Source organism: Callithrix jacchus, chromosome 9 (assembly GCF_049354715.1).
Source record: "Callithrix jacchus isolate 240 chromosome 9, calJac240_pri, whole genome shotgun sequence".
In the NCBI taxonomy this organism is placed as follows: domain Eukaryota; kingdom Metazoa; phylum Chordata; class Mammalia; order Primates; family Cebidae; genus Callithrix; species Callithrix jacchus.
Genome location: NC_133510.1, coordinates 56770847 through 56796640, shown reverse-complemented (window position 1 = coordinate 56796640; position 25794 = coordinate 56770847). Strand labels below are relative to the sequence as shown.

At 42.9% G+C, this 25794-nt stretch overlaps 1 protein-coding gene across 3 annotated transcripts in view; it reads right to left on the bottom strand.

Moving 5' to 3' along the window:
• Nucleotides 1–2243: 2243 nt before the first annotated feature.
• PPM1H (protein phosphatase, Mg2+/Mn2+ dependent 1H) overlaps nucleotides 2244–25794 on the bottom strand; it is a 299883-nt gene continuing 276332 nt past the window's right edge. For all 3 annotated transcript variants that reach the window (XM_002752683.6, XM_035256216.3, XM_078336206.1), the window contains one exon: nucleotides 2244–6784. In XM_002752683.6, coding sequence (XP_002752729.1) covers nucleotides 6637–6784 — 148 coding nt within the window. In that variant the 3' untranslated portion in view covers nucleotides 2244–6636. The remainder of the gene's footprint in view (nucleotides 6785–25794) is intronic.

Genomic DNA, 25794 nt, shown 5'->3' with positions numbered 1-25794 from the left:
TTCCACCTCAGCCTCCTGAGTAGCTGGGACTATAGGTATGCAACACCACATTTGGCTAATTTTTATATTTTTTTAGGGATTGGTTTTCACCATGTTGCCCAGGCTGGTCTCAAACCCCTGGGCTCAAGCGATCTGCCTGCCTTGGCTTACAGAGTGTTGGGATTATAGGCATGAACCACCGTGTCCAGCTGAGATTTTTAAATGAGAATCTTTAAATATACACACACAGTTTAAACATGGTCTTATTTTCCCTAATGCTGTTAAGTTCTTTGGAATCAAAGAACCATTTGACTGTAGTAAGAATCACAAACAGTACAACATAGGATGATCTTATCATAAATGCGTGGTTAAATTAGCAACCTTTGTTTTCTCCTCTAGGCTTATCGCCTCCAAATGGTCATTTTCCTGGCTTAGAAGCAGCAGCAAAAGCATACATGTGAATGCAGGGATTATCAGTTTGTCTCCCTATTAGTGCTGAAAACTGTTTCTCCCACTTCAGTCAACCTACCATGTTCCATGTGGAAGATTATTTACCATGTCAGAAGTGTATTTTCTCAATGCCATTGTCTCTTTTACAAATTTACATTTTTAACTATTTTACTCCCAAACCCCCAGAGCCAGGTTCTCTATACCTTACTTTAGTTATCTACTGCTGGGTAATAAATTATCCAAAATGTAGTAGCTTAAAAGGAAAACCATTTTATTTGTTCATGGATCTGTGGGCCAGCAAATTGGGCAGGGCTAAGTAGGGATGGTTCTTCTCTTCTCTATAATGCTTGTGGCCTCAAGCAGAAAGACCCAAATAGCTGAGAGCTGGCTAGGCCTCTCTCTTCTCATATTATCACCTGGAGGGACACATCTGAGGCTTGAGGATAGAAGGCTTCACTTCCAATGTCTGGGCACTGTGGTTCTCTCCCACGTGGCCTCTACTCACTCACTAATCTAGTCTAACATAGACAGCGTGACTGGCTTCCAAGAGTGAAAACAGGTGCTAGGAGACCTCCAGAGATCTCGGAATGTCACTTCTGCATTCTATTAAAGCAAGTCACAAGCCAGACTGGACTCAAGGGATGGGGAAACAAACTCCACCTCTTGATGGGAAAAGGAACACTTGCACAGAGACATAGGAAGCACTGTTGGCAGCCATTTTGGAAGACCACTGCCACACCTTTCAAGAGCTAGTCATGACAGAATGTTAGAAGACTCCTTCATCTTCCATAGAGAAGAAATATCCCAATCTTCTGGTATCTAATCCAAGGATTGGTTCTTTCCATTATTTTCCACGACTGAGTGGGGGAGATGGAGGCAGCATAAGCATTAGGGTACAAGTGAAGGTGAACAGAGCTGAGGCTGTTTCACAGTAATAGCATTCTAATACGACTGTCTTCCATTCTGTTCTTCCCAAGCTTCCACGTTTAGCTTTCTTTTGTGAATCAAGACTGTGGATCATTTAAAATATTTTTTCTTTTTTTTTTCTTGAGACAGTGTCTCCCTCTGTCCCCTCGGCTGGAGTATAGTGGCACTGCAGCCCCAACCTGGGTGTGAGTCATCCTTTACTTCAGCCTCCTGAGTAGCTGGGACTATAGGCACAGCTATAGTCACCATCACACCCAGCTAATTTGTGTACAGATGGTGTCTTGCTATGTTGCCCATGGTTGTCTTGAACTCTTGGGCTCAAGCACACCTCCCCCTTTGGCCTCCCAAAGTACTGGGATTACAGGCATGAGTCACCATGCATGGTCATTTAAAATATTTTGTTGGTATTTTATAGATTACTTTTAACTTCCTGGATTGTAGAAAGAAGCAGAATTAGTATTCTTTGATGCCTTATCCCATGCGTTATGGTAACTTTTTCCTATAAGATGGTACATTTTACTAACCCTTTGTAGGTACACACTTAAAATATTTAAGTGATGAAGGGAGTCTTCTTGATTCTTACTGTCTTTAGCAAGATTAGGCTCTATCCCTTTCGCTTAAGAATACCTCTTGGGAGCAATTCTTTTCTCTGAATTCTCTGTGTTTACTAATGGTATCCATGGTTGTTCCTTTAGAGGCATAGTTGAAACATATTAGCCATTACTGTTATTCCTGCAAAGGCTTATAGTGTTGGCATCCGTTCCCTCTTGATTTTGAGTCTGTGTTCACAGTGGATAATCTCACACTGAGCCATGATACTCTTATATCAGACCATTACCTGATATCAAGAAACTTCACAGTGTATTCATAGAAAAGACAGAAAAAGGTTTTGGTAAATATGTCCTATTTACATATCTATAGTATTTTATTTTAAAATGTCATTGAGCATATACATTTTTTTTTAGCTTTTTCCAGGGGACATTGCACCTAAGTTTCAAAACACACAAAATAGATCCCCTTTACTAAACAGTTTTCATTTTGGGGTTACAAAAAAGTCCATGTTTCACAATCACAAAGCATAAAGGTACATTGTTCTGAAACCATTTCAAGGCAGATTTCTCTCATTCACTGAACATAGGGTTGTTTTGGAAACCCAGACCATGATACATTCCTTACAAATGATCTCCACCATGGGCCTCCTCCCTGGGTCTCCAGAAAAAAAAAATTGGGCGAGAAACAGGAGTAAAAGAGTAACCTCAGGACTCAGGAAACAAACACAAAATACTTGTGGGAGATCAGAAAAGTAGAGGACACAGGTTCTCCTTCAAGTACATCACAGTAGGAAACTACAGCACATTTACAGCCTTATTTGGTCACTGTCTACCTGGTTGCTACATAAACAAAACTTCACCTAAGACACAGGAAAAATTAAAGCTATTTACACAGATAACACTGTGGATTGGAAAGAGCAGTCCTCTGCAGACCGCCACTCCATCTGACAGAAGCCACAATACTAACAGAAGAAGCAAGTCAGGTTGCTCACATAGTGTCCTTTGAAAAATCCCAGTGTACAAACATGTGCCACATCACCCACACAGGACCGAAGTCTGCTCAGAGAGGTGGGCTATGTAGTGTGCAGGCCACAGCCTTTCTCTGCAATTGTAAGTCTTCCAAACAATCTGTGTTCCTAACATAAAATTCTGTCCTGTGGTCAGAGCGTGTTTTATCATTTTCTTAATTTGATAACTTTCAGGATCGGCCAGGTTGCTCTTTGCATAGACACTGACTCTCACTGCTTTCTGAAAGTGTCCCAGAAGCACTAACTTACTGAAACTAGAATCAAAGCTTAACATATTCACTCTGAAAAACAGCGGAGCTGCTGGGTCACTTAAGGAAAGCTGAGAACCTCAAACCAGTGGAAGGAAAACCAGTGACCACTTGTGGCCTTATAAAGTTGATTGGCAGGTGATATGAAGAGGACAGTCGGAATTTTAAAGACATAGGAGATGTGTCCCTAATGTTTTCATACTAGCGCTCTTGTTAAATAAAAAACCGTGCCTGAATGGGGAAGATCTGAGGCTAAATCTGGATCCTGGGACTCATATTCTTGCCCACCAACATCTCCCTGTGGCTGCCATTCTTCCCCGGAAGTAAACGAATACTGAGAACACAGTAAGAGGATGGTGGCCACAGCTGACTTCACAAAGCCCCATGGAAGTAAGTTGTTTAAGAATTTAAAAAGTAAGCACTCCAAATCCCCTAACACGGAATACTGTGGAAAATAACTGAAATTCCCACTGCTTAAGGCTTTGTCCTATTAGACAGCTGAGTTCTTGGCCTAGCCCGATTTTCTCCTTTCCCACCTCAAGAACAGCAGATAGCGGAACACACCCTCTGCCTCTCTGACTGCTGACACTGGCTACAGAAACAAGGCTTTGGTTATCATCTAGCAAAATGCTGCAGAGTACGGAGAGACTGAGTTTGTTCTAAAGAAAGGAGTTTCACCAAAGAGTCTGAAGAGGGCCAGCCCAACCAAGAGTTAGAGCTGACTTTCATTAAAGTAGCCACACGCCCCTCAAGACAACCATGAAGACTTCACTAGGAAATCAAAAGCTTTTTATTAAACAAGACTTCCTCTGAGGCTATTCGAGCAAGCAGATTCGACTGTAAGTCAGATACACAAGATTTCAGAACCATGTATAAATAATGTTCTGCAGCATTTCGAAGTGTGTGTCCTTTGACTTTCCCAGGAATGCACCAAGGGCCAACCTATTATGTAGACACAGGTACTGTTCTAGGATTGGGTGACAGGGGGCCTGGGTGAAATATCGGGCCAAAACTGAGTTAGCTCAATTCATAGAGCAAGATCAGTGCTGGGCAGAACTGCCATGCTTCATTTACATCATTTTCCCGCTTTGGGTTTCTTCACCTCATTTATAGTCTTCCTAACATAAACATGACTTTATCTTGTAACTAAGGTCTTTTCACCCAGAGTGGCTTATGAAACAATTCCTAGATACCTTTCTAACTAAAACCAGCAGGACTAAATGCTCAAGATTTTATAATACTTTAAATGAGAGGTTTCTAGAGTTTTTCCTGAGACGTGCCTTAGTAGTAAATGAATTGGCGGATTGAGTAGAAGGTCGTTGTGACATCTACACCCAAATTCTTACTCTGATGGCTTGATCAGACTGGAGAAGATCAAGGTAGGGCCCAGATAGAGGCCAAGGAAAGCAAATAAATAAAAGGCAGTTGGGACACAGGAAGGATCCCAAAGATGACAGCTCAGCGTCCTCCGCAGAAGACCTACTCAGATTTCCTACTTAAACATGACTCTGAGAGCCAGGACAGAACAGGGAGTGGAACACACTGCTGTTGCATGCCTGAAGGTTTTCCCACAGCATCAGACTCCACAAAGAAGCAAAGCATCTTCCACCAACTCTCCATAGAGATGTCTGGGGTAGCTAAGATCTAGTGGAGGAGGAGGAAATGCACTGTCGGATGAAGACAACTCCTGACAAGGCAGAAGTCCCATTCTTCCCAGGAAACACTTCCACAAACACCTGGAGGTGTGAATTCTCACAGCACTTCACCTGCCACACAGGGCACTATTTCCACACCGTGGAATGAATTCATTCCTGAGAAGGAGGGGCTCCAGCCCTTTTCAAATAAAATATCAACAACTCCAGAAATGCAGGTGATTTACTACCCTGGAGGAGAGACTTTGATCCTCTCCTCTGGAGAAGATATTCAAACAAATATGAGAACTGGAATTAGCTCTTGAGCATTTTGGGGAAATCATACCAGTGACATTTTTCTTTATTTGGTCAGAAGAGTGTTTCAATTACTCAAAGTTGTCAAAGTGGTGACAATACCTCAGTAGCTCAGCAGGAAGAAGACTAGGCAGTTTAGTGGCTCTACAAGTCTAAGAGTCAGAAGTGAGTTTTATAATCTACTTGGCTACTCCTCCCAGCAGAGATAAGGTGTGGACTGTGCCTGCTGCTGCTGCTCTTGTAACGAACACTCAGAGGTGCAACCACAGTGGGACCTGGAGGAGCTGGGACATGATTCTTTAGAGAACAGATAGGGAGCACAGCATGAGAATGGCCAGTCAACCCATTTCAAATTCTTCCATTAAAGTGCCCCACCGAGGGGCCTCGCACAAAGATGATGGGGAGAGCAGAACTGCTGCTCCCTGATAAATCTCTGATCCTCACACTTTGTTTGGAGTGGGCTTGGGGACAGTCACAAGCCATGAAACCTGAATTCAAAATGGTCCCCAGACGAGGTATGGTGAACCAGCAGATGCAAGGAACTTCCTAAACTGCTCTATGAAACACTGCTTTATATGTGTCGCTGCAACACAAAAAAGTGGGAACCTGTATCAGAAGTGAAAATCCAGACTCTCATAGAGAACCCTTGAGCCACATAGGGAGACCACTGAAGACAAGAGAGGAATTGCTGGTCCACAGAACACTCACAGTTTCATGAAAACACACCGATTTGGGGAGAAAATGTAACTTGGGAAGGAATATTACACAACAAAGACCCTCTGTCATGCAGGCCACTAGCCTGGATGCTGCCTGGACTGTGTGGGCTGGAGGATGTGGGGACAGCCCAACCTGGATGGGACTTTGACACAGAACTTCCTCAGCAGGGTGTCGGAAAGTCCCAGGTATGTTCTATGGAGGGGAAAAAAAAACAAATTCAAGGAATGTCAAAAAAGGGGAAAAAAAAATCCCTGCCTCACTTCACCATTGCCACAAAAGCATAAAAACGGGAAACAGGGAGGGGCAGATGGCAATCCCTGAAATAAATCTCAGGCTTCCTAGACGGTGGGCACTTATGTTTTGAGGCATGACCCCCAACTTTCCAGTGCAGCACTTTTTAACCCTTAGAGAAGTTGGCGGCTTGACAGGCTGAAGAGTCCTCTGCCATTTACACCTGAAAATGGCTGCCTCAGCTACTCTAGATAAAATAAATATGACATATGTGCCCCAAATAGGCAATGGCAGCCTCGGAGGCCTGTGAAAGGAACTGAAATACAACACGTGGTAGCAGCCTTTGTGTTTTGCTCTTATTGAGTTGACCTGTTACTAAGAAGAAATGGAAACCAAAGGGTCATCTTGAAGCATGGCCTTTTGGCTGCAAACTCCCCACCTGGGCTGGCTGGGAAGAGATTGCATCACTTGGAAATCAGCTGGGCACTTCCCAGTTCCATCCTGCCAAGAGGCATCCCAGCTTTCTTCCCCTCTGTTCTCCCAATTCCCTGGGCCATTTTCATGACAGTTTGTTTCCATGTATTAAAGGAATGACATATACAGAAATGTCGTCTCCTGAGCCCAGTCGGTCATTAGATATCCGCCATCCTCTGTCCTTCAGCACACCCCGGGCACGCATCACCAGGTCCTGAGCTGCCAGTGTATACCTGTGCAGAAGAGGCAGGAACATGACAGTTAGTAGGGCATCAGGCAGAAGCCAGGGTCAAGCGAAGCTGGGAAGTGGAAGGCATCACTACAGTTGTATAAACAAGTTTCAAATACACTTACAGTAAGAAAGAGCCAAGGTCATCTTTCCCCAAAATGTAAGACACCTAATGTGAGATTATTGTTTAGATGGTAGTGGGATAAGGCACTAAATACTTTAAACAATATCTTACATTATTCCCCTGCTTAGTTCTCTTTTGATGTTTTCGATTACATTGAGGGGAGTCTCAGTTTGCTACTAGTGTGTCTCAAAGAGCTGCTCAGGCTGAGAGCTTTCCATGGCAAATAGTATCTAGCTAAAAAAGTACATGGGAAAAATAACTTTTGTTTTCAATATATTTATTTTTAGAGCTATTTTCCTTTTGTGACAAGAATAGTCATTTTCTATTTATGGTAGGAATAATCATTTAAAGTAAGTTTTTTAAAGAGTTAAGGAAAAATATTAAAAATAATACACATGGCATAAACATATAGCAGGAATGTGAAGTTTTTGTTTTTTGTAAATGACTGATAAGTCTTGGTGTTAGTGAGCTGCTTGTCACTGTCATCCTCTCCTCTTGACCAGTGTAAGTACAGCAGGGGATCACTCACGGATTTGAAAATAAGATTGCTCACTGAGATTTAAACTGTAAGTCTAAGGAGAAAAAAATGACACTATAAGGTGATGGAAAGTATTAACATCTAGGAGAGAGACTAACTTGGGAGGTGATCTGGGTGGGTATGGGCCTGTGTTAGCCCTGAGGCATAAAAAAATGAGACAAAACATTGACAGGTGTCTATCCAAATACTGACCAGAGCAGAGGGAGTCATTGCTGACAGCCTTCAAAGGAACCTAGTTCCACCGGCAGGGCCATATTTGCTGTGGGATGGACTACTCTCTTAGCCTATACCCTTAAGCATTATGATTCAGCTTTATTCTGATTGCATGTTCACCAGAGAACCTCCCGATTATGATCTGCCTCCCTGTGTAGGCCTGCCTACAGGAAAGAATGAACTAGTCATTTGTACTTTAAGAATATCCATCAGTTATATTTCTCTGTGTAAATGCCAAGTGGCATTTTGGTTTACAGATCAATCTTGTGAGCTCGGTTAAGGTGAGACCAACTTCGATAATGAATCTCTTTTTCTGTATCTTGATTGAATCTGTTTTTGAACCTGAAAAGCTAAGAGCCAGACTGGTAAATCATGAAGATAATAAATGTCACCTTATAAGGCTTCTTGGAAGCCAGCCTGTGGGCCTTTTACAAGGAACCACCCTGATATTGCTAGTGGCCTTTCCCTACTTGGAATGTCTCAGTCTGGTGACCTTTCCCTACTTGGAATGTCTCAGTCTTGCCTTCAGAACTGTGAGTTATGGAATTCAGAACCCTAGAAGCCTCTCCAATTCTTTTGCTAAAGTTCACAGGCTTTCATGTTGAGACCTGCATCATCGTTACATTATTTAAGAACAAGTGCTTTAGCAAATGATCCCAGGATTGTGAAGATTCCAAGTTGTACAGTCTTTGAGGATCAAGTTTTTTTTTGGGGGGAGGGGGGAATGAAGTCTCACTGTCACCAGGCTGGAGTGCAGTGGTGCGATCTTGGTTCCCTGCAACCTCCATCTCCTGGGTTCAAGAGATTCTCCTGCCTCAGCCTCCCGAGTAGTTGGGACTACAGGTATGCACTACCATGCCTGGCTAATTTTTATATTTTTAGTAGAGACGAGGTTCCACCATGTCTCTAGACTGTCTGTTATTTTCCCTCAGCAGTTTGGAGACATTATTCTGCTTACTTCTGACTTTTACTCTTTTTGAGGAGAAGTCTGTCTTTTATCATTCCTTTATAGGTAAATGACTTTTGCAATTGATAACTTTTCAAGTTTTTTTTTTTTTTTTGGTTGCTAATATGAAGTACTACTGAGACATAACAAAAAGGACCTTTTTATTTATCTTGCTAAGAAATTAGATTTACTCCTTCAAACTGAAAACTTCTCAGCCATCAATTTTTTGAATATTGCCTCTCCTCTATTTTGTAGATATTCTCCATAAACTCTAATTAGATTTTCTGATTTTGCCTTGCAGATTTCAACTTCTCTGTGATAGCTTTCAATCCATTAACTCCCTCTTTAGCAGTTTACTATTCATTTAGTGAATTTCTTTCTTTTTTATTATACTTGAAGGTCTGGGGTACATGTGTAGAATGTGCAGGTTTGTGACATAGGTATACACATGCCATGGTGGTTGGCTGAATCCATCACCTGGTCATCTACATTAGGTATTATTTCTCCTAATGCTATCCCTACCCCTACCCACCACTTATCGGCAGGCCCCAGTGTGTGATGTTCCCCTCCCTGTGTCTATGTGTACTCATTGTTCAACTCCCACTTATGAGTAATAACATGCCTTGTTTGGTTTTCTGTTCCTGTGTTAGTTTGCTGAGAATGATGGTTTCCAGCTTCATCCATGTCCCTGCCAAGGGCATGAACTCATCCTTTTTCATGGCTGCATAGTATTCCATGGTATATATGTGCCACATTTTCTTTATCCAGTCTATCATTATGGGCATTTGGGTTGGTTCCAAGTCTTTGCTATTGTAAACTGTGCCAACAATATACAGCAATAAACATACATGTGCATGTGTTTTTGTTTTTGTTTTTGAGACAGAGCCTTGCTCTATAGCCCAGGCTGGAGTGCAGTGGCGTGATCTGGGTTCACTGCAGCCTCCCACTTTTGGGTTCCAGTTCAAGTGATTCTCCTGCCTCAGTCTCCAGAGTAGCTAGGATTACAGGCATGCACTACCATGCCCAGCTAATTTTTTTTAGTAGAGACGGGGTTTCACCATGTTGGCCATGTTGGTCTTGAACTTCTGACCTTGTGATCTGCCCACCTTGGCCTCCGAAAGTGCTGGGATTACAGGTGTGAGCCACCGTGCCCAGCTGATTGTATCTTTATAGAATGATTTATAATCCTTTGGGTATATACCCAATAATGGGATTGCTGGGTCAAGTGGTATTTCTAGATCCTTGAGGAATCACCACATTGTCTTCCACAATGGTTGAACTAATTTACACTCCCACCAACAGTGTAAAAGTGATCCTATTTCTCCACATCCTCTCCACCATCTGTTGTTTCCTGACTTTTTAATAATCGCCATTCTAACTGGTATGAGACGGTATCTCATTACGGTTTTGATTTGCATTTGTCTAATGACCAGTGATGATGACTTTTTTTTCCCATATGTTTGTTGGCTGCATAAATGTCTCCTTTTGAGAAGCGTCTGTTCATGTCCTTTGCCCAGTTCCTGATGGGGTTTTTTCCTGTAAATCTGTTTAAGTTCTTTGTGGATGCTCAATATTAGCCCTTTGTCTGTCAGATGGATAGATTGCAAAAATTTTCTCCCATTCTGTAGGTTGCCTGCTCTTCACTCTGATAGTTTCTTTTGCTGTGCAGAAATTCTTAAGTTTAATTAGATCCCATTTGTCTATTTTGGCTTTTGTTGCCATTGCTTTTGGTGTTTTAGTCAGGAAGTCTTTGACCAAGCCTATGTCCTGAAGGTATTACCTAGGTTTTACCTACATTTAAATCTTCAGCCTATCTTGAGTTAATTTTTGTATAGGGAAGGGATCTAGTTTCAGGTTCTGCATATGGCTAGACAGTTTTCCCAACACTATTAAATAGGGAATCCTTTCTCCATTGCTTGTTTTTGTCAGGTTTTTCAAAGATCAGCTAGTTGTAGATGTGTGGCATTATTTCTGAGGACTCTGTTCTGTTCTATTGGTCTATATGTCTGTTTTGGTACCAGTACCATGCTATTTTGATTTCTGTAGCCTTTAGTGTAGTATAGTTTGAAGTCAGGTACCATGATGCCTCCAGCTTTGTTTTTGCTTAGAATTGTCTTAGCTCTGCAGGCTTTTTTTTTTTTTGGTTCCATATAAAATTTAAGGTGATTTTTTTCCAATTCTGTGAAGAAAGTCAACGGTAGCTTGATGGAGTTAGCATTCAATCTATTGATTACTTTGGGCAGTATGTTCATTTTCATGATATTGATTCTTCCTAACCATGAGCATGGAAGGTTTTTCCATTTGTTTGTGTCCTCTCTTATTTCTTTGAGCACTGGTTTGTAGTTCTTGAAGAGTTCATTTACATCCCTTGTTAGTTGTTGTAAGGCCGGCTGCCTCGCCAGGAGGTTGGACATACCCACCTCTGCACCTGGCACCAGGCTCTGCACTTGGTACCTAACTCTGCCGCATGGCTCCCCAGAAGGCTCCAGCTGATGCAAGGCTCCTGGCCGGCTCTCCCACTGGAAAACCCACCCAACAACCCGCCAACCAATAGCGGCCTGCCCCGTCTTAATCTCGCTCCCCTGGAGTTAATCAGAGCACCCAGCTGTTGCTCATTCCTTCTAGCCATAAAAACCCCACGCCCCAGGAATTTGGCGCGACTTCCCTGGCCCCTTTCCGCAGGACCATGGAACCTCGCCTGGGAGCTGAATAAATTGGATTTTCATTTTCTGATACTGGCCTCAGTTTCCTCATTTTAAACTCGGCAATAAACCTTACAGTTGTATTCCTAGGTATTTAATTATCTTTGTAGCAATTGTGAATGGGAATTCAGTCGTTATTTGGTTCTCTGTTATTGATGTATAGGAATGCCTATGATTTTTGCACATTGATTTTGTATCCTGAGACTTTGCTGAAGTTGAGTATCAGCCTGAGGAGATTTGGGCCTGAGACAATGGGGTCTTCTAAAGATACAATCATGTTGTCTGCAAATAGAGACAATTTGACTTCCTCTTTTCCTAATTGAATAGCCTTTATTTCTTTTTCTTGCCTGATTGTCCTGGCCAGAACTTCCAATACTATGTTGAACAGGAATGGTAAGAGAGGGCATCCTTGTCTTGTGCCGGTTTTCAAAGGGAATGCTTCCAGTTTTTGCCCATTCAGTATGATATTGGCTGTGGGTTTGTCATAAATAGCTCTTATTATTTTGAGATACATTCCATCAATACCTAGTATTGAGAGTTTTTAGCATGAAGCACTGTTGAGTTTTGTCAAAAGCCTTCTCTGCATCCGTTGAGATAATCATGTGGTTTTTGTCTTTGGTTGTGTTTATGTGATGAATTACCTTATGGATCCCAGGCATGAAGCTGACCTGATCATGATGGATAAACTTTTTGATGTGCTGTTGGATTCAGTTTGCCAGTATTTTATTGAGGATTTTCACATCAATGTTCATCAGGGATACTGGCCTGAAATTTTCTTTTTTAGTTGTGTGTTTGCCAGGTTTTGGTATCAGGATGATGTTGGCCTCATATAATGAGTTAGGGAGGATTCCTTTTTTTTCTATTGTTTGTAATAGTTTCAGAAGGAATGGTACCAGCACCTCTTTGTACCTCTGGTAGACTTCATCTATGAAACCATCTGGTCCTAGACTTCTTTTGGTTGGTAGGCTATTAATTGCTGCCTCAGTTTCAGAACTTGTTATTGGTCTATTCTGGGATTCAACTTCTTCCTGGTTTAGCCTTGGGAGGGTGTAAGTGTCTAGGAATTTATCCATTTCTTCTAGATTTTCTGGTTTATGTGCATAGAGATGTTTATAGTATTCTCTGACGGTAGTTTGTATTTCTGTGGGATCGGTGGTGATATCATCTTTATCACTTTTTATTGTATTTGATACTTTTCTCTTTTCTTCTTTATTAGTCTGGCTAGTGGTCTATTTTGTTGATCTTTAAAAAAAAAAAAACAGCTCCTGGATTCACTGATTTTTCAAGGGTTTTTGGTGTGTCCATCTCCTTCAGTTCTGCTCTGAACTTAGTTATTTTTTGTCTTCTGCTGGCTTTTGAATTTGTTTGTTCTTACTTGTCTAGTTCTTTTAATTGTGACGTTAGGGGTTGATTCTAGATCTTTCCTGCTTTCTCCTGTGGGCATTTAGTGCTATAAATTTCCCTCTACTCACTCACTGCTTTAAATGTGTTTCAGAGATTCTGTTATGTTGTGTCTTCATTCTCATTGGTTTCAAAGACCATCTATATTTCTGCCTTCATTTTTTTATTTACCCAGTAGTCATTCAGGAGCAGGTTGTTCAGTTTCCATGTAATTCTGTGGTTTTGAGTGACTTTCTTCATCCTGAGTTCTAATTTGATTGCACTGTGGTCTGAGAGACTGTTATGATTTTCATTCATTTGCATTTGCTGAGGAGTGTTTTATTTTCAATTATGTGGTGGTCAATTTTAGAATTAAGTGTGATGTGGTGCTGAGAAGAATGTATATTCTGTGGATTTGGGTGGAAAATTCTGTAGCTGTCTATTAGGTCTGCTTGGTCCAGAGCTGAGTTCAAGTCCTGCATATCCTTGTTAATTTTTGTCTTGTCGATCTAATATTGACAGTGGGTGTTAGCCTCCCATGATTATTGTGTAGGAGTCTCTTTGTAGGTCTCTAAGAACATGCTTTGTGAATCTGGGTGCTCATGCTTATAATCCTAGCACTCTGGGAGGTCAAGGCAGGTGGATCACTTGGGCCCAGGAGTTAGACTCCAGCCTAGGCAATATGGCGAACCCTATCTCTACTAAAAAATACAAAAATTAGCTAGGCACGTGCCTGTAGTCCCAGCTACTTGGGAGGCTGGGCCTCCAAGGAGCTGTGCTAGCAAGTTGGCTGTATACTGCAATCTGGGTGATAGAGCAAGACTCTTTCTAAAAAAACAAACAAACAAAAAAAGAAAACACCTGAAGCTGGCAATCAGCAGCTTCCTGATAATGTCTCAAGAGATGGGCAAGTGGGCTCAAGCATGCAGACTAGGAGGCAAATGGAGAAGTTTAACTGTCATATGACCTTCCTCTAGAAACACTTGACAGATAAGGGAAAAACAAATGAGCACGTGCATGGCTTCAGTAAGCACTCTGTGTATGAAGCTCCTCCCAAGTGCTAGGAGGCCACTGCACGTGCAGATAGCCTGCCCCAAGGGAAGAACTCAGGGAGAAGAAAAACCCCAGAACCATGCCAATGTATAAAACCCCAAGTCAAGGGCCAGAGGAGGCACTTGGATCTCTCAAGTCGACTGCTTGGTCCTCTTCCAAGTGTACTTTACTTCCTTTCGTTCCTCTAAAACTTGCCCCGGTCTCTCACTCTGCCGTTTGTCCCTGGGCTGAATTCCTCCAGGGCAGCAAGAATTGCGTTGCTGCAGAGCTGTGTGGATTCACTGCTGCTGACCATGTGAGGTTTAACGTCCCACTTCTCCTGTGTGGTAAACCTACCCACCCATTTCCTCCTCTTCATAAAACCTCAGTCTTGTCAGGCGTCTGCCCTCATCCATATACCCACATGCTTGAGGGTAAGGAAAACCCCACACTGAGGGAGAAGTTTAGGAAAGATTCCCTAGGACCTCTTCCTACCATCTTCCCAGGAGCTCGGATTCCTTCACATGGCTTCTCTCTGTGGGCTTCTCTAATGCATGTCTGTCCCTCCTTGACTAAGAGCCATGTGCACTGACAACTGAAGGGGACTCATTAGATACTGCACTCGATAGATGACAGTGCAAATGAACTCTAGGACCAGCTTCCTGACATTCCCTCCATGCTACAAAAGACCCAGCATTGCAGTGAAGCTCAGCAACAGCATTTGGGGAAGGTGAGGTGGCTTGCAAGAGCTTTCCTCATAGATTCATCAACTCATCACAACTCCAGAGACCTAGCTCTTGGGAGAAGGCTTTTTGTGTCAGTCCCCTCATTGGGCCAGGCTGGTGGCCATTTCAGAGCTCATTTGCAGCCATCTTCTGTGCCACCTTGCCGTATCAAATGCATGAAATCCTTTGGAAGGCTGTTTTACGTCAAGACTGGGGCAAGAACAAACAACTTTCTCTGAAGGGAAAGAACTGCTTCTCCTGCTCCCATTTTATCCTCCAATTTCTACCTTACAGCAGGGCTCCCTGGGTTGGTAACAGTGAAAGAAAGTGCTTAAGGTGGCACTAAATCAGGAAGGTTTTGTTGGTTTTGTTACTGAGGCTGAATACAGGGGCGTTTATGTGCCATCAAAGGAGAAGTGCAGAAAGTAGTGGGAGAAAATTTGAGTCAAAACATACTGTATAAGCGCAAAACAGCCAAGAGCGCAGCCAAGAAGAACACGGTACAGCTGAAGACAGCAATGGGAAGTGGAATCTGTCCCACACCAACCGGGACTGTGTGGCAGCCGCAGCCCGGCACTTCTGGAAGCTGAGTGTGGAGCAGCCCTAGTGCCGTTACTGAATGCTAGCCTAGGCTGCATTTCGAGAACTGTGGAGGAGTTTGAAATGCCCAATCCTAACAAAGAGTCTCCCCAGGAGACATGTTTTGAATTTTGAGAAATTTTTCTTCTCTAGCCGAAGCTTTTAATATTGATCAGCAAAGCTCTGCTGAAAGCAATGGCTGCTGGGCAGGGATCAGACTTGGCAAACTTTACAGGGCTTGGGCTCCGAGAGGGGAGGAGCAGAGAAAGGACAGCGGGGGAGGCATGGAAAACAAAAAGGAAGAGGGGCTGAGGAGTGATGGGAAGGCCAAAGCTCTTTTCATAACCACTGACTCTTAAAGTCAGGCGGAAGGAGGCCATAAATCCTCGATTGTCCTCTTGTCCTTGCAGATTCTGTGGCAGTCATTAGTTCTTTTCCCTCCCAGTGGACCAGAAAAAGGGCTCAGGGTGTGAGTGCGGCTTGCCCAGGTTCCAATCCTGACTTTCCCACCATCCAGATGGGTGGCTCTGGAAAAAGTCCTTAGCCTCTTCGAGCCCCTCTTTCCTTACTTGAATAATAATAATAGTGCAGACCTCCAAGCCTTCCGTAGCAGCTGTGATCTTTCTATATAGCATGCAGCTCGGTGCCTGGCACACAATCAGAGGTCAATAAATGTTAGTTACCACGTTCCTCATTAGACATTAAATGCCTTTCTCCTCCCCAGCAGTTTTGTCTTAAGTCATCTACCTCTTACAGTCTGTTTTTTGAATCTGCAGCAACTGAATCAGCACAGGAGTGTCAAAAATAAGTCAATTTCAGACTGCAGGCTATCACCATACCTTAAAGTCCTTAATAGTTCTGGTTGAGTGGGAACTTCAATTTGCCATTTGGATGGTACAGACAAGGTTTTATAAGAGGGTTGAGTAGTGGCAGGAACTGGGGAATTAACGGCTCCCAAATATTTGCATATAAAAGGCAGCCTCCATCTGCTGACACCGGCAATAATCCAGTGTGATGGGAACAGGAGGAGGAGTCCTCTTTGCATTCTGAGCAGGCCTCAGAAATTTAAGAGGTAGAAAAGCTCTCCCAGCTTTGGAATGTTGGCAGGGGTCTATGGCAGTGGTGACTGGGTGGGTGGAGGGTCAGGGGTGGCTTGGAGATGGCCTTTGTTGTGCCCAGAACTAAGCAATTCATCCTGGGAGGAGGCACATGTCTTATATTCACTGCTGGGAGCTGGTCCACAGATGCCCCTTGTGAAGCTCTGGAACCAAGTTCTGAAGCAGGTGAAACTGCTCATGTCAGCTTCTGTCCCCCATCAGGGTATGGGGACTCCATTCAGGCAGAATACCCTGAGACACCAGAATAATGACGACTGTTGTCTGCAGTGCTGTCACTGGGCTCATTGGGAGTTTGTATGCTGCCAACAGACACAAAGCCACAGACTGGAGGGAGCTCCCCACCCCCAGGAGAGACAGAGAAGCTCTGCCAGGCCTCATCCAGCTCTATGCACCCTGGCACTGGTTCCCCGGTTTCTTAGGTGGTAGGTTTTTATTTTAGTTCAAATTTCAATACGAGGGGGCATAATAGACTAGACTATTTCCTTCTCAATCCTCCCTGGCAAGCCCTGTAAAATAAACTGCGGTGGCCACACAGCTAAGAGGCCACACAGCTCTGTCACAGAAACACAAATGCCTAAACAGGATGGGGCGACCAGCTGGCTGTGTGCTGGTAGAGGCTGCCACAGCCAGGACCTCAGGCTGACTTCTAAATTCCCATAGATCTGAGTGTGCTAAACATCGCAAAAGAAAGAAAACTGCAGATTTTATCTAGTCTTCAAACACCAGATCAAACACTCATGAATTTGTTCTTAAAACCCTACGTGATACGGTGAGGTGAGGGGAACCTTTCCTTTTTGCATTTAAGTGCTAGTTTTTGAAAACATATGGCATGCTAGAAATTAGTTCAACTAACTAATGGAAAGGTTTCATAAAAAGAACCTTTGTATTTTCCCAAAACAAATTTCATGTTATCAGGGTAATGCAAACTAGCATTTAATACGTGTAGTAATGCCTGCTGTCAGTGTTGGTATTTTATTATTAACCGTTCACTGATTGATTAATCTCTTCCTTCCAAGACACACAGCTGTCTCAGCCAAGGAGAGCGTGTATGTGAAGAGTGACAAGTGTGGACATCAGGAAGGCTTGTCTCATTACAGACATACTCTATGGGGTTTATGGTATACTGGTACTTACAGATTCAATTCAGCATAAAAAGCCCCTCAGTGGTCATGGCAGGGAGGGTCATTAAGTCCAGGATACAAAAAAAAAATGAGGCGGGGCCAGGCAATGATGGCTCACACTTACAATCTGAGCACTTTGGAAGGCCAAGGCAGAGGCAGGAGGATTGCTTGAGACCAACCTGGATAATATAGTGAATTTTTTTTTTTTTAATTGCATTTTAGGTTTTGGGGTACATGTGAAGAACATGCGAGATTGCTGCATAGGTACACACACGGCAGTGTGATTTGCTGCCTTCCTCCCCTTCACCTATATCTGGCATTTCTTCCCATGCTATCTCTCCCCAACTCCCCTCCACTGTCCATCCCCTATTTCCCCCCAACAGACCCCAGTGTGTAGTGCTCCCCTCCCTGCATCCATGTCTTCTTCTTGTTCAACACCCACCTATGAGTGAGAACATGCGATGTTTGATTTTGTGTTCTGTGTCAGTTTGCTGAGAATGATGGTTTCCAGGTTCATCCATGTCCCTACAAAGGACACGAACTCATCATTTTTGTTGGCTGCATAGTATTCCATGGTGTATATGTGCCACATTTTCCCTGTCCAGTCTATCATCGATGGGCATTTGGGTTGGTTCCAGGTCTTTGCTATTGTAAACAGTGCTGCAATGAACATTCGTGTACATGTGTCCTTATAGTAGAACGATTTATAATCCTTTGGATATATACCCAGTAATGGGATTGCTGGGTCAAATGGAATTTCTATTTCTAGGTCCTTGAGGAATCACCACACTGTCTTCCACAATGGTTGAACTAATTTATGCTCCCACCAATAGTGTAAAAGTGTTCCTATTTCTCCACATCCTCTCCAGCATCTGTTGTCTCTAGATTTTTTAATGATCACCATTCTAACTGGCGTGAGATGGTATCTCAATGTAGTTTTAATTTGCATTTCTCTAATGACCAGTGATGATGAGCATTTTTTCATATGTTCGTTGGCTGCATGTATGTCTTCTTTTGTAAAGTGTCTGTTCATGTCCTTTGCTCACTTTTGAATGGGCTTGTTTTTTTCTTGTAAATCTGTTTTAGTTCTTTGTAGATTCTGGATATCAGCCCTTTGTCAGACGGGTAGACTGCAAAAATTTTTTCCCATTCTGTTGGTTGCCGATTCACTCTAATGACTGTTTCTTTTGCCGTGCAGAAGCTGTGGAGTTTGATTAGGTCCCATTTGTCTATTTTGGCTTTTGTTGCCAATGCTCTTCGTGTTTTGGTCATGAAGTCCTTGCCTACTCCTATGTCCTGAATGGTTTTGCCTAGATTTTCTTCTAGGGTTTTGATCTTGAACTTCTGACCTCAGGTGATCCACCTACCTTGGCCTCCAAAGTGCTTGGATTACAAGCGTGAGCCATCACACCAGGCCTCTTCTAGGGTTTTTATGATGTTAGCTCTTATGTTTAAGTCTTTAATCCATCTGGAGTTAATTTTAATGTAAAGTGTCAGGAAGGGGTCCAGTTTCTGCTTTCTGCACATGACTAGCCAGTTTTCCCAACACCATTTATTAAACAGGGAATCCTTTCCCCATTGCTTGTTTTTGTCAGGTTTATCAAAGATTGTATGGTTGTAGATATGTTGTGTTGCCTCCGATGCCTCTGTTCTGTTCCATTGGTCTATATCTCTGTTTTGGTACCAGTACCATGCTGTTTTGATTACTGTAGCCTTGTAGTATAGTTTGAAGTCCAGTAGTGTGATGCCTACAGCTTTGTTCTTTTTGCTTAGAATTGACTTGGCTATGTGGGCTCTTTTGGTTCCATATGAAGTTTAAGGTGGTTTTTTCCAGTTCTGTGAAGAAGGTCATTGGTAGCTTGATGGGGATAGTGTTGAATCTGTAAATTACTTTGGGCAGTATGGCCATTTTCATGATATTGATTCTTCCTAACCATGAACATGGAATGTTTCTCCATCTGTTTGTGTCCTCTCTTATTTCGTTGAACAGTGGTTTGTAATTCTCCTTGAAGAGGTCCTTTACGTTCCTTGTTAGTTGTATTCCTAGGTATTTTATTCTCTTTGTAGCAATTGTGAATGGCAGTTCGTTCTTGATTTGGCACTCTTTAAGTCTGTTATTGGTGTATAGGAATGCTTGTGATTTTTGCACATTGATTTTGTATCCTGAGACTTTGCTGAAGTTGCTTATCAGTTTCAGGAGATTTTGGGCTGAGACGATGGGGTCTTCTGGATATACAATCATGTCATCTGCAAATAGAGACAATTTGACTTCCTCCTTTCGTATTTGAATACCCTTTATTTCTTTTTCTTGCCTGATTGCTCTGCCTAGAACTTCCAGTACTATACTGAATAGGAGTGGTGAGAGAGGGCATCCTTGTCTAGTACCAGATTTGAAAGGGAATGCTTCCAGTTTTTGCCCATTCAGTATGATATTGGCTGTTGGTAAATAGCTTTTATTATTTTGAGATACCTTCTGTCAGTACCTAGCATATTGAGAGTTTTTAGCATAAAGGGCTGTTGAATTTTGTCAAAGGCCTTATCTGCATCAATTGAGATAATCATGTGGTTTTTGTCTTTGGTTCTGTTTATGTGGTAAATTACGTTTATAGACTTGCGTATGTTGAACCAGCCTTGCTTCCCCAGGATGAAGCCTACTTGATCATGATAGATAAGCTTTTTGATGTGCTGTTGCAATTGGCTTGCCAGTATTTTATTGAAGATTTTTGCATCTATGTTCATCATGGATATTGGCCTGAACTTTTCTTTGCTTGTTGAGTCTCTGCCAGGTTTTGGTATCAGGATGATGTTGGTGTCATAAAATGATTTGGGAAGAGTTCTCTCTTTTTGGATTATTTGGAATAGTTTCAGAAGGAATGGAACCAGTTCCTCTTGTATGTTTGGTAGAATTTGGCTGTGAACGTGTCTGGACCTGGGCTTTTTTTGGGTTGTAGGCTCTTAATTGCTGCCTCAACTTCAGACCTTGTTATTGGTCTATTCAGGGTTTCAACTTCTTCCTGGTTTAGTCTTGGGAGGAGGCAAGTGTCCAAGAATTTATCCATTTCTTCCATGTTTACTAGTTTATGTGCATAGAGTTGTTTGTAATAATCTCTGATGATGGTTTGAATTTCTGTGGAATCTGTGGTGATATACCCTTTATAGTTTTTTATTGCATCTATTTGGTTATTCTCTCTTTTCTTTTTTGTTAATCTGGCTAGTGGTCTATTTTGTTGATCTTTTCGAAAAACCAGCTCCTGGATTTATTGATTTTTTGAAGGGTTTTTCGTGTCTCTATCTCCTTCAGTTCTGCTCTGATCTTAGTTATTTCTTGTCTTCTGCTAGGTTTTGAGTTTTTTTGATCTTGCTCCTACAGCTCTTTCAATTTTGATGATAGGGTGTCAATTTTGGATCTCTCCACTCTTTTCATGCGGGCCCTTATTGCTATACATTTTCCTCTAGAGACTACTTTAAATGTGTCTCAGAGATTCTGGTATGTTTTGTCTTCATTCTCGTTGGTTTCAAAGAACTTCTTTATTTCTGCCTTCATTTCTTTGTTTATCCAGTCAACATTCAAGAGCCAGTTTTTCAGTTTCCATGAAGCTGTCTGGTTCTGAGTTAGTTTCTGAATTCTGAGTTCTAACTTGATTGCACTGTGGTCTGAGAGACTGTTTATTATGATTTCCATTCTTTTGCATTTGCTGAGGAGTGATTTACTTCCAATTATGTGGTCAATTTTAGAGTAGGTGTTATGTGGTGCTGAGAAGAATGTATATCCTGTGGATTTGGGGTGGAGAGTTCTGTAAACGTCTATCAGGTTTGCTTGTTCCAGGTCTGAGTTCAAGTCCTGGATATCCTTGTTAATTTTCTGTCTGGTTGATCTGTCTGATATTGACAATGGGGTGTTAAAGTCTCCCACTATTACTGTGTGGGAGTCCAAGTCTCTTTGTAAGTCATTAAGAACTTGCCTTATGTATCTGGATGCTCCTGTATTGGGTGCATACATATTTAGGATCGTTAGCTCTTCTTGTTGCATTGATCCTTTGACCATTATGTAATGTCCTTCTTTGTCTCTTTTGATCTTTGTTGCTTTAAAGTCTATTTTATCAGAGATGAGAATTGCAACTCCTGTTTTTTTTTTGCTCTCATTTGCTTGGTAAATCTTCCTCCATCCCTTTATTTTGAGCCTTTGTGTATCCTTGCATGTGAGATGGGTTTTGGCTTTTTATCCAATTTGCCAGTCTGTGTCTTTTGATTGGTGCATTTAGTCCATTTACATTTAGGGTTAATATTGTTATGTGTGAATTTGATACTGCCATTTTGATGCTAGCTGGCTGTTTTGCTGGTTAGTTGATGCAGATTCTTCATTGTGTTGATGTTCTTTATCCTTTGGTATGTGTTTGGAGTGGCTGGTACTGGTTGTTCCTTTCTATGTGTAGTGCTTATTTCAGGAGCTCTTATAAAGCAGGCCTGGTAGTGATGAAATCTCTGAGTACTTACTTGTTCACAAAGGATTTTATTTTTCCTTCACTTATGAAGCTCAGTTTGGCTGGATATGAAATTCTGGGTTGAAAGTTCTTTTCTTTAAGGATGTTGAATATTGGCCCCCAATCTCTTCTGGCTTATAGGGTTTCTGCTTTAAGTCTGATGGGTTTCCCTTTCTGGGAAACCTGACCTTTGTCTCTGGCTGCCATTAGCATTTTCTCCTTCATTTCAACTCTGGTGAATCTGATGATTATATGCCTTGGGGTTGCTCTTCTTGAGGAATATCTTTGTGGTGTTCTCTGTATTTCCTAGACTTGAGTATTGATTGGCCTGCCTTGCTAGGTTGGGGAAGTTTTCCTAGATAATATCCTGAAGAGCATTTTCCAGCTTGCATTCATTCTCTTCATCACATTCAGGTACACTGAACAAATATAGATTAGGTCTTTTCACATAGTCCCATATTTCTTGGAGACTTTGTTCATTCCTTTTTATCCTTTTTTCTCTCATCTTGCCTTCTCATTTTATTTCATTGAGTTGATCTTTGACCTCTGATATCCTTTCTTCTGCTTGGTCAATTCAGCTGTTGAAACTTGTGCATGCTTCGCTAAGTTCTCGTGTTGTGTTTTTCAGCTCCATTAGTTCACTTATATTCCTCTCTCAGTTGTCCATTCTCGTTAGCATTTCATCAAATCTTTTTTTAAGGTTCTTAGTTTCTTTGCATTGGGTTAGAACATGTTCTTTTAGCTCACAGAAGTTTCTTATTACCCACCTTCTGAAGCCTGATTCTGTCATTTCATCACACTCATTCTCCATCTAGCCTTGTTTCCTTGCTGGTGAGGAGTTGTGATCCCTTGTAGGAGGAGAGGTGTTCTGGTTTTGTGTGTTTTTCATCCTTTTTGCACTGGTTTCTTCCCATCATTGTGGATTTATCCACCTGTCATCTTTGTAGTTGCTGAATTTCAGATTGGGTCTCTGAGTGGATGTCCAATTTGTTGATGATTAAGTTATTTCTGTTTCTTAGTTTTTTCCTTCTAACAGTCTGGTCCCTCTGCTGTAGGACTGCTGAGGTCTACTCCAGGCCCTGCTTGCCTGGGGATCACCTGCAGCAGCTGCAGAACAGTAAGGGTTGCTACCAGTTTCTTCTTCTGCTATCTTTGTCCCAGAAGGATACCTGCCAAATGTCAGTCTGATCTCTCCTTTATGAGGTGACTCTTTGGATACACAGGGGTCAGGGAGCTGCTTGAGAAGACAGTCTGTCCTTTACAGGAGCTCAAGTGCTGAGCTGTGAGCTTCATTGTTTATTCAGAGCTGATGAGCAGGTAGGTACATTTAAGTCTCCTGCAACAGAACTCATAAACCCCTTTTTTTTCCCCAGGTGTTCTGTCACGGGGAGTTAGGGCTTTATGAGTTTCCGTTGTGCTGCTGCATTTTTTTTTTCAGGGCTTCCCTAACCAGCAAGGAGGCAGCCTAGTCACTGTCTGCCTGCAGAGGCTTTGCTGAGCTGCTGTGGGCTCTGCCCAGCTGCCGTGTGAACGTCCCTGCAGTCCTGTTTATATGGGTGTGGTTAGAACTGCCTCGGCAATGGTGGCCCACCTCTGTAATGGCAGACTCTCTCTGTAATGGCGAGTTGCCTCGACAATGGCGGGTTGCCTTGGCAACGGCAGGCTGCCTCAGCAATGGCAGACTACCTCCGTAGTGGTAGAGTGCCTCGGTAATGGGGGATGCCCCTCCCCCACAGAGCTGGACCATCCCGGGTTCAGCTGTGCTTACTGTGAAACTCTCAACCCAGAGTGTTTCCAATTGCTGTTTTTTTTGGTGGGGGTGGGACCAGTCGAGCCTGATCACATGGCTTTCTGCCTCAGAACCTTTTTTTTGAGTTGAATGGTGGACTCTCTACCAGGTGTTCCAGTTGCCTATTGAAAAGGCACCGGGATCTGTGTGATTTCCCGTGTGGCGACCCACTGCATTGGCTGAAATAGCGGTGCTGAGGTTCATGGCACTTTTTTGCCCGGGAATCTCCTGGCCTGGCTCCCTGTTTCAGTCCCTGAGATGAAAGAGTGACTCTGTCTTCCCAGAGCTCCACTCGCCAGCTAAAAGGGCACCCAGACCAGTGTATTTTGTACGGAGAACTGCTGCGCAGGGGCACCGGCCAAAACACTGGCGACCCAAGGGGCTCCTCCACCTGGGAATCTCCTGGTCTGTGGGCAATAAAAATCCATCTGGAAATGCGGCATCCACTCACCCTCTGTGCTTTCACTGGGAACTGCAATCCTGAGCTGCTCCTAATTGGCCATCTTGGATCTTCTGGGATAAATTCTTTTTTTTTAAAGAAGTTTCCACAGACAAGGTTTGAGCAAATGAAGAACTAGGGCAAAGCTCTGTAGAGTGTTTGCCTGGGCAGTGGGAATGTGAATCCATGCGCGTTTCCAAGTTTGGTTAGCTATTCCTTGGCCCCTGTTTCTCTTAGCTTTGCCTACTCCCTTCCCTTTCAGTAATATTAACAATTTATTCCTTTCTGACAAAATGGTAAGGATCTTCTTTGAGCGTTTACATATTTGCCTCCATTTTGAATATTCTTCCCAGGAGACCCCCACACTGAACCTCCAGCCTTAGAGGGGACAGTCAGTTGCAGATATTTTGTATCAGAAAACCCTTTCCAGGTTTGAGTGCCTCCTCCAAATCATGCAGGGTCTTCAGGCCTTAAAAGAGAACCTTATTGGAATCATAAGGAACCAGAGGACTCTGTAGCCCAACCTCATGACCTGCAGCAACCTCTCTCCAGAATGTTAGCTCAGTGCATCTCCTAGGAACAGTCATTTCATGACCCCACAAGAGTCAAAGAACTGCCAGCTTCCCTACACTTCAGGGCAAACTCCAATAAAAAGAAAAGAAAGAAAGAGAAAAAAAAACTTACTGCACTCATATTCTGGCTCATCCACAAAGCCGCCTTTTAATTTTCTGGTTCCTTTGTTGAGGCAGTTGAAAAGAGCAAAAGGACTTGATACACCAGGGTCGGACAGATCACATCGCTCATTTTTACTCCCATCTCTGCCTGAGAGGATGGTGTGAGGGTCCGAACACATTTTTATGCTAATCACCTCTTCCCTCACAGTACATTCCAGAGGGGGAGATGCTATTTTAAATTCCTTGCTGGGAAGGATGTCAACAGAGGAAGACAATGCTGGCAATTTGTTTAGAATAGCTGTCACTAGGAGGCAAAAGAAAAAGAGAAAAGAAAAGAAGGAACCTACAGGCAACATAAACAGAAGCCCAACAATCTAATGTCGAGAAAGTCCCTAGTCCTGCCTGTCTCAAGCCTCATTGCCTGCCTTTTGCTCTCCTGCTTCCTTTCTTTTCTTTTTTGAGACAGAGTTTCACTCTTGTTACCCAGGCTGGAGTGCAATGATGCAATCTCGGCTCACCACAACCTCTGCCTCCTGGGTTCAGGCAATTCTCCTGCCTCAGCCTCCTGAGTAGCTGGGATTACAGGCACGCACCACCATGCCCAGCTAATTTTTTGTATTTTTAGTAGAGACAGGTTTCACCATGTTGACCAGGATGGTCTCGATCTCTTGACCTCATGATCCACCCGCCTCTGGCTCCCAAAGTGCTGGGATTATAGGCGTGAGCCACCACGCCCGGCCCCTGCTTCCTTTCTAAACAAAACTGGGAGATCCTGGTAAGACTCAAAGTACGACAGGCCGGCTCAAAACCTCAGATGCAGAAGCACCTTGCTCTTCTCACTGGCTTTGTTCCATTCCCCTTCCCTCAGGCTTCCCACTCTGAGAAGTAGAACTTTCCCTTCTCATTTTGTGTCCAACAACAGGCTGACTTCCTTTGGTCAGTTCCTGTAGGTTTGGACCCAGCAACTCTCCACTGAAAATTAAATAGGCAAACTTGTAGTCTTGGGTTACATATAGACTCTGGCCAAGGAAGGGCTAATAGAGCCTCTGGAATTATAGTAGGCCTCTTCTCATCACAGAAGGTATGACTTGGCAACTTCCACACATATTTCCATTTGGCATGACAAGATTAGAACAGCTCCCAACTGGGAGGA